The sequence below is a fragment of the Adiantum capillus-veneris genome, chromosome 16 (genome assembly GCF_014529385.1).
Source record: "Adiantum capillus-veneris isolate H3 chromosome 16, ASM1452938v2, whole genome shotgun sequence".
Lineage (NCBI taxonomy): Eukaryota > Viridiplantae > Streptophyta > Polypodiopsida > Polypodiales > Pteridaceae > Adiantum > Adiantum capillus-veneris.
This window is the reverse complement of record NC_140946.1, coordinates 5,198,516-5,214,430: the sequence shown is the minus strand read 5'-3', so window position 1 is coordinate 5,214,430 and position 15,915 is coordinate 5,198,516. Positions and strand designations below refer to the sequence as shown.

Here is a 15,915-nt window from a genome sequence, read left to right as displayed (position 1 = left end):
ATGAAGCCAGAGCAAGAGTTGTTGCATTGGTTTCACCATGGCTCAAAGAAGCAAGTCAATCGGTACTTTTTGAAGTTCAAAGATCGAGGAACCCACAAGGCAGTGTGGGTCGATGAAGAGTTTTTCAGAGATTACCCAGAATTATTGGCGGACTACAAGGAAGCGATGTAGCTCGATACCAGTACCTAACTTTGAAAAGGAGGGGATGTCACGTGCACATCTAACCCTATGTGCATGTGGACAAGCTACTTCAGGTCTAGGGTTTAGGTCAGTTTAGGAAGTGTTCTGGCACCTTTGTGAGCCTGTGCGCAGGCCATGCATGTCTAGGCACTTAGAGTAGTTGCATATCCTCTGGTTGCACGCAGCATGATCATCAGCATGACATTCAGTACCCATCATGAGCATTTTACAGAGCATAGAACCAATTTTCCCAATTTACTCATTTTTCACTTATTATTTAACAAGTGACTTTGTTGGAAAAGTGAGTAGGGCAAATTTGCTAAGTCCCTATAAAAGAAACCTAGCGCTAGCACTTTCTGGCAGAAGAAGCAGAAGAAGTTCCAGCAACTTGCAGTGCACCTTCTCAGCAAGACCCACAGGAGGCCCTAGCGTTTTCAGCCAACAGAGCAGATAGCGTTTTTAGAATACAGATTCCCTAGCGTTTTTGCTACAGATCAGCCTGGCGTTTTCAGTTTGCAGATTCAACCTAGCGTTTGCACATTCCGGCGTCAGATCAGTCCAGCACATCAGCGTTTTCGGTTTTCAGCACACACCGCAGATTCATCCATTAGCCTCGCAAATCTCACCTACCCGCAACAGATCCTCACCATTCCGTCAAGTCAGCCAGCGTTTTCAGATTCAGCCTGCTGTCCGCAGATTTCAGCATCTGCGTTTTCAGCGCATCGTCGTCGTCGCCGTCCTCGCTTACACAGTGTCAGAGATCGCAGAAAGTTAGCGTTTTCGCAGATTTCAGCGGTTCAGCCCTAGCATTTTCAGATTTCAGTCCGTCGTCGTCATTGTCGTCGACATCATCGGAAGTCCATTGCATCTAGACCATTGTACTAGATTTGTGCAATCAATAGCATAGACCTCTCTTGCCATAGAGAGGGGGGCCCTTGGAGGAGGGTTTGAGAACCGTATGGTGTCGTACCCCTCTCTCTCTCTCTCTCTCTCTCTCTCTCTCTCTCTCACAGCACCTTCATTCACACTAGCATTCACTTTGTTTGTGATCATTGCACTCTCTCACTAAAGGAACGGAAGGCTCTCCCTTCCGTAAGTAAAAGGAACCCTTGAGCACAATTTGGGGCACTCATCTTGAGCAAGATCAACATTCAACTTCCACTGCACCTTACACTAAAGCACCTGCTGCTTTAGAACGAATGGTCATACCTGCTTTGGCCAACAAAATGAAGATCAAATAAATCAAAGTTGTAAAGCTCTCTTTGATAATAATTTCACACTAACTTGGTAAGTGGCAAAATGAAGGCCAGATCAATACATGAATTACCATCATGAATGAACCTTCTTCCTCTTCCTCCAGCTCTGACAATGAAGAATGGGAATATCCTACAAACCTTCCCTCAACCTCACAAAAATTGTCCATTGTCTCCTATGACCAATTTCTTCAAAAGGAGAAAGAGCTTAAGAAACATGAAGCACTTCTTGAGAAGCAAGAAGCACTGCTTCGAGGGGAACCAGACCTAAAGGTCAAAGAAAAAGCTCTTTACTCTCGAGGGGAGAGTGAAATCAGGAACAACTTCCACTACAACAAGTAATCAACTATTGCAACAAGATGTTCAAAGCCTTAAAGAGATAATAAATCTATTCAAGCAACAAAAGATTCAACCACCAATTGAAGAATCTACAAAGTTACACATGGCTAATGAATTCAAAATCATCAATGAAAACAATGTTGCAATTCCTCTTGTTGGCCTTCTGCTAAAACCAAAGGGGTTTTAGGCAATTGCAATAGACACCTTAGCAGATACAAGTGTGGGCGGTAGTTTGGAAACGAAATCTTTTCTTCCATCATCAATGATTCAACACTACCCTAAACCTAGACAAGAGGTTTATGGTAATAGCTTCAAAGCCATAATTCGAGACTTTGTTGCTATGATTTAGTCGTAGGCTTTGATCTAGTATCAAAACTAGCCCCCAGCACTTTTACTGAAAATAGTTTTGTTTTCTATTATATGGGTAGAATATATAATACCACTATCAAAAATAGAGTCGGCTATGCCATCAATAGTTGTTTTGTATCTATTAACTATTGTGACATGTTAGGGGTGGGTGCATCATAGATCCATGACTTGGAGATCCTAAACAAGTTTTTGAAGGCAATGTGAATTCAAAATTCACCACTTGGACATTTTAAAAAAGTAGTAGAATGGTGGTTGCAATTTATATCCACAACTTGGCCTTTTTTAGTAAGTGGAACAAGGATGGGTGAAACTTAGATCCATCACTTGGCCATCTTACTTGGAAGGAAATGTGCTTCTTGGATCCATCACTTGGAGATTCTAACAATGTGCATCCCAGATCCAATACATGGCCATTTTAAACAAGTACTACAATGATGGGTGTACTTTTTATCCACAACTTGGCACTACTAAGCAAACAAAAATTGTGATGGGTGAAGCCTAGATCCACCACTTTGCCATTCTAAACAAGTTCTATAAATTGGAAGCATCCTAGCTCTAGCATTTGCTCAATCTTAAAAAGTTAAGCAATGGTCGGTGTCTCCTAGATCCACCACCTTGCAATTTTAGACCAAGTGTACAGAATGGGTAGACCTTAGATCCACCACTTAGCCTTTCTAACCAAGCTTTGCAAGGTAGGTGTATCCCAAATCCACCACTTGGCCAATCTAAACAAGTTTGGACACGGAGGGTGCATCCATCAAGATTCACCACTTATCCAATTCAAACAAGTTGAGGACGATGGGTGCATCCACCAAGATTCACCACTTATCCAATTCAAACAAGTTGAGGATGGTGAGTGCATCCTAGATCCACCACTTCGCCCATTTAAACAAGTTTTGAGAGATATATGCATCCTAGATCTACAACTCGCCCAGTCTAAACAAGTTCTATAGTGATGGTTGAACCTCACATCCACCATTTTTCCATTCTAAGCCAGTTTTTAAAGAGAATCTGCATTCTATGTCCATCACTTGGCCATTCCAAACGAGTTTAGCAAGAGACGGTGCGATCTAATCTACCACGGCCAATTCTAACCATATTTTGAAAATGGTATGGGCATTCCAGATCCATCACTTGTCCAATCTAAACAAGTTGTTTGATTGTGGATGCATCCCACATCCACCACTTCGCCATTTTAAACAAGTAGTGGAGGATGGATGAATCCTAGATCCACCACATGGCCATTCTGATTAGGTTTTGAAACAGAATGCACATTGTAATTCACCACTTGGCCATTCAAATAACAAGTTGAGGGTGGGTGCATCATAGATCCATGACTTGCCCATTTTTAACAAGTAACGGATATATATATATGGCATTATTATCCCTTTAGAGTAAACAAAGTCACAAGAAGGGACAAGGGCCTCACTAACATTCAGGCAAGAGTAAACATCAAGTTTCCAAACTTCAAGGGGCTATCAACCGAAGATGCAAATGATCATGTGGGTCAAATAACAAGGATGCTTACCTAGTGTTGTTCCATGTGCATTGGACAACCTTGCCGCCAAGTGGTGCATTGAGTTCACAAAAAACAATTTTAAGGATTGAAACACAATGATGGAGTTCTTTTGCAACAACACAAAACACGCTTTTCAAGTATAGCTTTTGATTTTGGCCAAGGGCCTTTATATATGTCATGAGGGGTCTCTCTCTGGCATTCTACCGTGTGGAGAAGCAAAGGAGAGTCCCTGACCATTGTACCTTTGCGAATCAATAATAAAGAAATACCGAAAGGAACGCCAGTCTTGGGGCCAGTGCCATCTAGGGATTGCAATTATCTCTGAGTTTCTGTCCAATCTGTCTCCAGAAGTGATTACAATCTGAATGGACAAGAGGTGCTACACATGAAGCATAGTTACCAGGAACGGGAACGCGGAACAAAATGCCATTCCCTGTTACGGGTACTCACGTTTGAAACACGGAACGGGGATTCGGAACGGGAACTTGGAATGGGAATGGGGAACGGAGACCTGAAAACGGCCATTCCCTGTTACTATGACATGAAGACTCTTGCAAGATACAAAGTAGGGTTGTCACAATAGAGTAGTCGGTATCATGCGACAAAGCCCACACACCCAACAAACCTCCCCTTGGGGTTTGGACCAATGACTAACTACATAAAGACAACACTACCATACAAACTTCTAACGCGTCCAACATGGCTCTGATACTAATTCATGGCCCAAGGGGCAGCATCTTCTCAGGAGGTCAACCATCTGATTACTGTGGTCGCACAATCTCAATTAACTGCAAGGTTTCCATAAACTAACCATCCGGAACCAAGCCTTGTCAAAGGTTGGGCTTACCCAAACAAAAAGAAGGCCCAACATTCCTCGATGTTGGGGAAGAGAATGCACTAAGATGGCAACCAATAGGCGGCCTCAAATAAAAAATGAACCGAATAACAATGAGGTATCTATGTATCTTCAAGTTCAAGTCAACATGAAGGAGATTTTCTTTCTGCTTACATGGCTAATCGTCCTGAAGAATTGGAAGATGGATAATATCTCAACTCAAGAGAATCTAATTGTATGACTCATCACCATGAGTGGTTTTAATCAATTCGACCCACTCAAGGAGAAGTATCAGTCCTCAAAGGAGATGATTACAACACCCAATACAATGCAACCACCCTCTCAATTGCAGAGTCAAAAGGTGAAGTCAAAGACTTGTCCAATGTCCTACTTGTCCCCAGTATCACTTGCAGGCATCTCATCATGCAAACTTTTCGTCTCACACTTCATCAAGCTCTCTCACTCTTTGGCATGTATCGCATCATGCTAACATTTCATCTCATACTTCACCAAGCTCTCTCACTCTTTGTTATAAGAGGCTGTGTCACATCAACCATGAAAGCATCACACTCTTGAAGAGGAAAGTTATTGTGGAAGGCCTACCTCCCCTCATAGTCACATGAAAACCCATTTTGCTTTGAAACACTTGATACATTTCTTCGTAGGAAGAAACAAGAGGACGAAAAAACTTGCAAGGATTAATTAAATAATTTTAGGTCTAGATCTAGAATGTCATACTCTCTACATATATCTAGAAAAAAGAAAGTAAATTTGTGTTTCCTTCGCTCTTGGCATGTGAGAGCTACAACACAAAAGCATTAAGACTCATAAGAACTCTCTCTTACTACTAGTGTAAGCTTTGAACCATACACACATAGATAATGCTAGCAACAACTCCGAGATTCATAAAATGTTATAGCTACGTTCCTAGTACATACACCACCTATTACCCATGGCTTCCTATGAACCTTTATGATTAAAACCTACAGATTTCACACTGCAATTACCTTAAATACTAATTTAATTAACATATATGTAACTACTCTTATTGCCTTGTTATATACTACTAGATTAGGTGCTCTCATCTCCTAGTGCTATGTTTGTTGCGTATCTTTGTGCGGAGTGAGGGAATAAGCTGGATCAATTTCTCCCACATGCACCCGAGGAACAATCCTAGAGCACATTGCAAGGGAGGGGAGGCAAAAGTTTAAACTTTTGAGCATTAGAATTAAGAGCTAGATACGTCCGGAGATGAAACCATGCATGTCTCTCAATTAGACAAAGATGTGAGTATAAACATTGTTTTGAGGAATCACCTCCTAGAGTACTACTTCTTGTGAGGCTAGGAGATCATGAAATTCACCTTGTTCTTGGTTCACCTCCCCCTAATATAGCACTTAATGGCACAGCAAAACCTCAACAAGATAAAATTTTCAGCCAAGCGTCCGAGCTTTTGGAGAAAGGCTACATCCAGCCAAGCTCTTCTCCCTATTGTTCCCTGTTTTACTTGTGCAAAAGAAGGATAGTTCTTGGTGTAATTGCATTGACTATCATGCCCCAAGATCACTAATAAGAGTTTGTTTCCGACCCTCGCATGGATGACATCTTGGACCGTCTACAATAATCTTCTTGTTTCACCAAAGCCACATAAAGAGTGGCTATCATCAAATCCAAATCAAGCCAGAGGACATTCTAAAGACTGCCATTCGCACGACTTTTGGACTCTCTGAGTTTCTTGTCATCCCTTTCAGGTGGACCACTACACATGCAACATTCAACCATATGATGGAGCACGTTTGTCGCAAGTAAGAAACTTTGTGTAAACTTTCTTCAACAATTTGATTATGTTTCTCCAAGAATGAGGCAGAACTCCACGTCACTTAGCTTTAGTTTGAAAAAATATGGATACCCAAAATTTAGGTCTATATTTTGTTAATAATTTAGAGTAGGACCATTTCTTTATTGATTTTGACCAGCCCCTTTCAAATAGAATATATGTGTGCCCAACAAAGATAAAAAGGACCAATGGTTGAAAGTTGTCCTGTTCAACCAACTCTAACCCTGCATTACTCAACAAGCAGCTAACCTGTCTCGCGGAATAGGCATACCCAAAAGCGTTATGGCTGGAGCTGATACACACACTCCATGGCCAGTATGACAAGATACAGGGTAGCTCCAATGGAGCAAAGAGACAACGCCAACTGCCATTCGGTGCCTTTCTTCACGATGGGCCAGGGTATCTAGTGGAATTATCAGACACCTGGGTGGCTATTCCCCCCTACCATTTTGTGATTCAGCCGTTGTAAATTTATTTTTTCTGCGTAGGAGAGTCTCCCTCTTTTATTTTGTACCGAGTACCCTCTTGCTATAAAAGATGTAGCCCATTGGGCAGTTTTATAAAAAACTGAAAATAGGATCATTTTCACGCAAAAGAGAAAACACAAACAAACAAAAAAATCTCAAGTGGACATAACAAAAAATAAATCTACCTGTAAAAATCATAAGTTTGCGTGTTTAATTTACATTTACATTGAGCACATTTTATTCTGAAACGTGACTGTTCAATGTTTCAGGAAATCGAGGTTTCAGGGGTGCAATCTGATAAGTTGGTCAAACAGGAGGCTCATTGCGAGACGAAGCCTCCAAAATTAGAGCTGAAAGAAGATTGAGATGCTACAGAAGACTTGCAATCGGCTTCTCTCTCGTCATTTAAACCAGTTACATTATATGTTCTTTCAAAAAACTTTTACGACTCGGTCAATCTAGCCCCATCAATGGTTGACAGGTGCAAACACAAATCTACATATTCGCAGCACAAATCTCTTGCTGTCACAGCAGGCATCCAGCGAGGCAGGTACAAAGATCATACCAAGAAATGACCGTCTGATAGATCTTTCCACAAGACCTTCATGCAAAGAAGTACCACTAAAAACTTTTGATATCCGACTTATTGCTTGGAACATTGTTGGAGATCCTGCTCCTTGGGCAGAGTCTGATCCAACCTGCCAAATAATTAATATAGATCAAATTGAGGGACACACTTCTTTCTTGAATTTTGGGAGGGATGAAAAGCTTTCCAAGCATCTGCTATGTCGACAAATTCATAGCTCGTTCATTATAAGGTGCTAGAAAACCCTCCATTTAATTCAAATGCAAGCCTCATTAAATCCCTGCCTGCAGCTTTGTAAACTCAAACAAACCCTGAAAGTAACACACGAATGGCTTCTTATATGCAGAGAAAGCTCTTCTACGTCACATAAGTCACACACCAATAGACAATGAAGTTATATCATGAATAAAATAAGACAGTCCACATGTAACGAAGTACAAAAATAGCCTCACCTCCTCATTGTCAAAGAGGGCAACCATCCTTACTGAAGTCTCGTCAACAAGATCACCAGGATCTTTGCTGGTGTCCAACAAAGCTCGAAGGGCACAATAAGAAGACGCTAGATTGTCAAGCCTCCCAGAAAATATGAACTCCTCGTGTGCCCCTCCAAGACAACTAGGCTGTGTATCACAAACATTCAATTCCAAATCTGCAATCTCCTCCACAGTACACTGTAGTTCCTCTGCAAGTAGCTGCATCAGGTGCAGTTGACTCAGGTATCAAAAGAAAATAACGAAGCTAAAAACAGGTGAATTGGCATCTTATACACACCTGTAGAAGTGGTGGATGATGGAATTTTGTGGGGACATCATTTGTAGCAATTCCGCTTTTGAGCTGAGTAGCAAGAATTGGTACTAGGTGACTTTCCAAATTTGGCTTGAAGCCATCGGTATTGACAGACCTGAGCAAAGCCTCTCTCTCTCTCTCTCTCTCTCTCTCTCTCTCTCTCTCTCTCTCTCTCTCTCTCTCTCTTCCACTTTTGTGCCTATCTTCAAGTTGGGAGATCCTATGCTTCCCGGGAATTACCATGGTTGGTCACACTCTGGGAAGGCTATATGCATCAATTCTTGAGCATGAGTTAAGTGGATGGGCAGAGAGAGAGGGCATACGGGCAGCAGGACAAGCAGGGTTCAGGAGAGGTTTCTCCACTCTTGACCAGATTTTGACACTCGGAGCCATTATTGAGGAGGGTGGACACCATGGCAAGAGGATATATTGTAGCTTTGTGGATTTCTGCACAGCCTTTGATACAGTGCCACGAGCAAGACTCATACGCAGATTGCAAGACATGGGGGTGCCCACAGAGCTGATCTGGGGGATCTTAGCTTTATACAGGACAGTGGTAGGACAGGTGCGCACTACTCAGGGCATGTCCGACATGGTTCACTCCACCACTGGGGTGAAGCAAGGTTGTCCCCTATCTCCGACTCTCTTTGGGATATATGTAGATGAGTTTTCATATTATGTAGGTACATAGGGTGATAGAGGTGCTCAGCTTGCAGGGACATGGATTCCGTTGCTATTATATGCTGATGATAATGTGCTGATCTCCGATTCTCAAGAAGGGATGCAACGTCATTTGGATGCACTACATGTATTTGCACGGGACAATGGATTGTCTATGAACCTTGGTAAGACCAAGGTAATGGTGTTTAACACCACGTCCGCCCCCACCTTTACATATGATCAAGAGACTATGGAGTACGCAGATACATACACTTATCTTGGGGCGGTTTTCAGTGGTCCAATATTTTCCCTGAGGCGTGCAGCAGATACGCGATTGACCAGAGCCTATGCAGCATTGGGGAGACTTGAGAGGATATGTTCGCAGGTTCAGTTCCAAGAACCTCGGACAAAGCTTTGGCTCTTTGACACTTTGGTCACTTCGGCCATGTTGTACGGAGTGGAGATATGGGGAACCCTCAGTTGATCATCATAGCAGAGCTGGCAGTACTGATGGATGGAGATGTATGAAGAATCCATTGGTGTCAATGATTTCTCGGATGATTAGGGCCAAGGCCTCAGTACCACATGACATTGTTAGGGCAGAGCTCGCTGCTCCTCCATTGGTAGTGGAGGCACTCACTCGATCAGTTTCATTTAAGCATAGCACTTGGGCTCTCCCTAGAGACAGATATGCTCGATTAGCACTAGAGTCTTCGCGACAGCTGGCATTGCAGGGAGATAGATCATGTTGGTATGCAGAGATGGCATCTTGGTTTCAGTTACATGGCTTTAGTATGGACCGGCTACCCCCATCCCCCTCACAAGGGCAGAGATTACCAGGCTCATCAGACAGGACTTGATTCAGTCGGATACAAAGAGGACATGGATACAGCCTACACATGAGGTAGGTACGAAGATGACTTTCTATAGAGAGCATCTTCTCCAACTCACGGAGGATGGTTTTGTAATCAGACCAAGATACATGGATACTCATCTATCCCACGGGATACAATGTGCTATTGGTCAGATACGCACATCCTCACATCAACTAGAGATCGAGACATTTAGAGGGGTACCCGTTGAGTCTAGGATTTGTCAGGTGTGCCAAATAGAGCCAGAAACAGAGCTACATTACATATGTCACTGCCCAGTATACTATGAGATACGAAGCTGCTTTCACTGTCTATTCAGAGAGGGTTTTGGGCCACTTTCTATGGTCATGAGATACCAAGATTAGAGATGCCTCGGATTATACTTACTGGAGATTCGCAAACACAAAGAGGACCTCTTGAAGAGGGGCACAATGAGAGAGATCCAGCAACAGTGGAAGATCACAAATTTCTTTCAGTCACAAACAGAGGAGTTCGAGCAGCCCCACAGCAAAACAACACCAGAGGTACCAAAGGCATACTGCTTGATCGGGCGATAGAGTTGGGGCGGTCCCGTCGCCCACGGATGAGAGGGCCCTCTTGATATCACCACAGACTGCGACAGAGGATCCATACCATACTGGCGCGACATAGGAGCTGTCCCAGATACTGATGTATATGTATATGATGCCTCGACTGTCGAAGAGCTCCATTGTATCCGCTCACCCTTTGTCTTCCTTTGTATCAGCTTTCACCCCACCCCTACCCACTATTTTCTTTTCAGTTCTTTGTACTTTTTGTACCCAGACTTGGTATTAGATTCACCACATGTAACCTTTTAGTCTCATAGGTCATTTTGGCCTTTTGAAGACGTTAATATTACATTACATTTCTCTTTCTCTCAACGGAGGAGGCTGATTTCTATTACTTGAGAAGTCTCTCAAAACGCCCAAATGGTGCCGATTCTGAGACCAAGTACGTCGCTGATTACAAAGCAGGACCGAAGGCAATAATCTCGAAACTATAAACTAGAAATAGCTAGCCACATGGTAATTGTAGCAACTGAAAGCCAGGGTGAAACCTCTCCTAAAGAGAATAAAAAGTGCCCTGGCACGCTAAGTGGAGAGAGGATGACAGTAGCCTCTGAAAGATAGGCACTTCCACCAAGAGAAAACTCCTCTAATGCAAATCAAAAACCAGAACCATCAAAAGCCACCAGCAGTGAAAAGGACAAGGAACATCTACAATGGCAAGAGCTCCAATGTCAGGCATTACCTGCCAACTGTAGAACCTAATAGTAGCAGGCGATGGAAAGATGGAAGGAAGAGAGCTGTCGGTGACAAAGATGAGAGAGAAGAGGCAACCAACATTACCAAGAAACTGCAAGAGGATGGCACAAGATGCATAACAAAGCACAGCAATAGAGCTGAAAAGGAGTTATCAGCCAAGGTAGAAACCAATCCACTTGCTGAAGGTAGCTCTTGAAAGATAGAGCTAGGGAGGGAACTCTAGGAAGACGATGAAGGAGACTCGAGGGACAACAGCTTTGGAAACCTGCCTAGTGCAGTGAGTCAAAAGCAAAGCCGTAAGCCAACATACGTAAACCCAAATAAACCCAATGCAAAGAACACAAGGGAAGATAACAGCAAATACAAATCCAAGATCAAAACGAAAGAAACATACTCTAAAAACAAACTTCACTCACCCCTACACACCCACCCAAGCACACACCCATATGCACTCACTCACCCCAAAGTTGGTCGATATAAGAGTGAAGAAAACAAAATATGCAAAACCAACTCACACGCACTAACACACACATATGGCAGAGCAGGAATTGCAACTTGAAAGAAACAAGCAGACCTGAACAAAACCTCTCTATGGATGGAGATCCATGGAGAGTGTCACAAACTACTGACGCGTCAAGCCAGTGAAGAATGGAACCAACTAGTAGATCCCAGCCAAGGGGCCTAAACCCTAAGAAGCAGCAGCAGCACAAGAAGTTTCACCAGCTTGCAAAGTCTTGCCAAGTGGCCTATTTTTAAAGAAGACTTCCCACCAACTTACACGACCCCGTCCGATGGGGACCAAGGGACCTAAAGCCCTTAAAATAAAGCGAGATCACAAACACACACTCAATCTCTTGCAGGAGGAAAAAAATGATGATGTGGCAGCTATACGGACGACCGTGATTTACAGACGTGGCAAGGTGTACAGACTTCCGCAAATTGCACTAGCAAGTGCTGACATTGCAATTGTACGGGATTCCCTGTTTTGCACTGGCAGCTTCTAGGGAAGATGCTTTTGGACCAAATGCTTTTGAGTTTGAAGCTTTTCATGTAACTGCTTTTCATAGGCCAAGGGCCTTTAAATATGTGCCATGGGCTCGTTCTCTGGCACGCTCCTAGGTGAAGGTGCAGGGCATGGAGTACTGGCTTGTACTGAGTTGAAGCAATATAAAGAAATACCGAAAGGGGCGCCAAGGTTTGGGGCCAGTGCTCTCTAGAGGTGGACTCCGCCACTCTCAAGCAAGAACAAGGACCCCTTCAACCTGGCGTTTTCCCCTCAGCTAGGCCAGCGTTTTTCATCACTTGCAAGACTCAGCAGGGCAGCATTTTTGGACCTGTTGTTCAGAGATTTAAAGCCAACCTACTTGGTGTTTTCCAGCAGTGCAAGCCAGCATTTTTGCTAGCAGATCCAGCGTTTGAAAACAGCCATAGATCAGCGTTTTACAGGGCAGCAGAACAGCAATTCGGCAGCAGCAAATTCAGTCTATGACCAGCGTTTTTGTAGCAGCATGAACCAGCGTTTTTTTCCGCCAACAAGTTAGCAGATCAGCCCCCGACTTGGTGCAACAGTTACCGACTTGAAGCACTCAGTTTTCAGCCCTAGTCTCGTCCACACCGTCGACCTCGACATAGCAAGTACTTAGACTCATTGCATCAGCATCTTGTACCAAATTGTGCAATCAATAGTAGACCACTCTCGCCATCAAGAGTGGGGCCCTTGGAGGAGGGTTTGACAACTCCCCAGTGTCGTATTCTCTTCTCTCTCTATCTCTCAGTCTCATGCACCTTCACGCACAGTGTCCATTCACTTTGTTTCTGTCCATTGCACTCTCTCATTAAAGAACGGAAGGCTCTCCATTCCCTAAGTAAAAGGAACCTTGAGCACAGTTCGGAGCACTCATCTTGAGCAAAGTTCAACATTCACTTCCGCTGCACCTAACATCGGTATCAGAGCTTTGGCAGTGTTCTGTATCACTCATAATTTTTTTTTGCTTCTTGTCGTCGCACGTAACCCAAGTCCTCTTGGGCGTGTCGATTCCTAATCACGTTTTTGAAGAGTGACGGGAAACCCAAGAACGAAGGGCTTGTCCAGCCTCCCCTTGTTCTCTTTTCACTCATTGAGAGCGGACCCTGCACTTAGCGGCCGGCCAATCGACATGAGGTGGGAAAAAGCAACCTTAGTGTGAGCGCAAGGCCGCCAAGGGGTGCGCCCGCGAGAAAGAGAAGAGCTCGGGTGAAGAGAAGATCCTTCTCTAACCTAGATTGCAAGCAAAAGAAGAACCTCAAGACCCGCAAGAACCTCAAGAATTCAAGAACCCCAAGAACCAAGACCCCCAAGAACCCAAGTTCCTCATGAACTTAAGAACCCAAGACCACAAGAACCCTCGACTTCAGTGGATGGTCATCACTCGAAGCAGAATGGATACTTCGCTTAGAGGTAATGAGCATGAGACGGGTGAAGAAGAATTTTCCCCACCAGGAGGTTTTTCTGACCCTCCCCCTTTCCCATCTACGCCAAGGATTGCACCAGATCCTATGGAGGCTTGGTGCAAGACGATGATGGACATGATGACAACGTGGCGCGAAGCAAGAATGGCAACCATGGAGCGTGAGCGCGAGCGTGAGCGCGAGCGTGAGCGCGAGCAATTACGCTTGGAGGCCAAAGAATTTGATCGCAAGTACGCAGAAAGAAAAACAGAATTGGATCGCTAGGACGTTGTTCATTCTTTCTCTCTCATTTCTAATGTGCACGCGAAGATTGAAGAGATTTAGGAAAAGGAGATCCTCTTAGTCTCTTCTTCTCCCAAGCATGACCCACAAGATTTGCAAGATGATTTGAATGACAAGCATGATGAATTGCATGATGATCACGATGTGATTTCTAACAAGCATGATGATTTGCATGATGATCAACATGTGATTCTCACGAGCATGATGATTTGCATGAAGATGATGTGATTGTTCACAAGGATAATGTGTTAGTAGATACTTTTTTTAGAGAAGCTAACCTCGTTGCAGATTCCATCAATCACGAAGAATCGATCTTGGCTTTCGAGTCGAGGTCCACAACCCCCCCCCCGGGCAAATTCCATCAAACACGATGAACGGATCTTGGCTCTCGAGCCTAGGTCCAAAGAACCCTTACAAGAAGTACTGTGTGTTCGAATGATTTGTCAGCACAAATTGTACGAGTATTTCGTTCGTGATCGTTTCCTGTATTTTAGTCAGCATCTTTATGTGATCCCTTTTCCTAGGCATGACATATTGTATGTTGAGCACGTTTCACTCATGAATGAGCACGGATGTATGCGGATTATTCATGAAAAGCTGAAAAGTATGCATTCAAGGAAGTCACATTCCATGTCTCTTCCTTGGCACGACACATTTGTAGAAAGAGCACAAGAAAGTATGAGCACCAAGCATGGGCATTTCCGTTGTGAATTGTTACAGTTGATTGATTTAGATCAGAAAGACAAGATTCGATCTCATTGTTTGCGTGTGTGTGGTGAACGGTTTGGCACTCCGTCTATTTGTTCATCTACATTGCATGCCCAGTCTTTAGCGAAGACGAGATTTTTTCCAATCACTTTACATCGAATGGATATGTTCATGTTTTTGTGTTGGAAGCGGTTTCAAGAATTTTCAGCCTTGGAGATTCTTAAAGAAGACGGACCTACGTCCATAGACAAAGTTGAAGCATTAAAGGAGCTACAGATGATTTTGTGTCACTTTCCGCACGGCCCAAAGAAGCAAGTATTGCAAACCTTTATGAAGTTCAAGTATCGCACGACCCACACATCAGAGTGGGCCGGCAAAGAGTCCTTTCCAGGATTCAGACGCTGTTGGCGATCTCCCTCGACGCCATACAGTTCGGTATCAGTACCTGACTTTGAAAAGGAGGGGATGTCACGTGACACATCCAACCCTATGTAGCCGAGGACAAGCTACAGCATGACCACGGTTCAGTTCAGTCAAGTCAGTCTAGAATAGGAAGTGAGGCACTTTTGTGAGTCTATTCGCAGACCGTGCATGACCAGTCACGTAGACTAGATACATATCCTCCCGTTGCACACAGCATGATCATCAGCATTACCATCAGAATCCATCGAGGGAATTTTTACAGTGCATAGACCTATTTTCCTTATTTTTGACATTTTTCACTTACTTATTTTTAAGTGACTTTTGTTGGGAACTAGGTAGGGCAATTTTGCTACGATAATATATAAGCAAACCAAAGCTAGCACTTTCTAGCAGAAGAGGAAGCACGCGCATTGCTCAATAGGCCAATTCTCAAGCAAGAACAAGGACCCCTTCAACCTGGCGTTTTCCCCTCAGCTAGACCAGCGTTTTTCATCACTTGCAAGACTCAGCAGAGCAGCGTTTTTGGACCTGTTGTTCAGCGATTTTCAGCCAGCCTACTTCACGTTTTCCAGCAGTGCAGGCCAACGTTTTTGCTAGCAGATTTAGCGTTTGAAAACAGCCATAGATCAGTGCTTTACAAGGCAGTAGAACAGCGATTCAGCAACAGCAAAATTCAGCCTATGACCAACGTTTTTGTAGCAACATGAACGGCCGATTTTTTCCGCCAACAAGTTAGCAGATCAGCCCCCGACTTGGAGCAACAGTTACCGACTCGAAGCACTCAGTTTTCAGCCCTAGTCTCGTCCTCGTCGTCCACACCGTCGACCTCGACATATCAAGTACTTAGACTCATTGCATCACCATCTTGTACCAAATTGTGCAATCAATAGTAGACCACTCTCGCCGTCGAGAGTGGGGCCCTTGAAGAAGGGTTTGACAACTCCCTGGTGTCATAGTCTCTTCTCTCTCTATCTCTCAATCTCATGCACCTTCACACACAGTGTCCATTGAACATTCACTTTGTTTGTGTCCATTGCACTCTCATTAAAGAACGAAAGGCTCTCC

General features: G+C 43.8%; 1 protein-coding gene across 2 annotated transcripts in view; it reads right to left on the bottom strand.

Annotated features, from left to right (window-relative positions):
- The window catches only part of LOC147438490 (Zn-dependent exopeptidases superfamily protein), an 88,993-nt gene that overhangs the window by 27,728 nt on the left and 45,350 nt on the right, over nt 1–15,915 (bottom strand). For both annotated transcript variants that reach the window (XM_086484587.1, XM_086484588.1), the window contains 3 exons: nt 8,157–8,286; nt 7,838–8,077; nt 7,365–7,497 (listed from right to left, as the gene is read on the bottom strand). In XM_086484587.1, the coding sequence (XP_086340713.1) occupies nt 7,365–7,497; nt 7,838–8,077; nt 8,157–8,286 (503 nt within the window). The remainder of the gene's footprint in view (nt 1–7,364; nt 7,498–7,837; nt 8,078–8,156; nt 8,287–15,915) is intronic.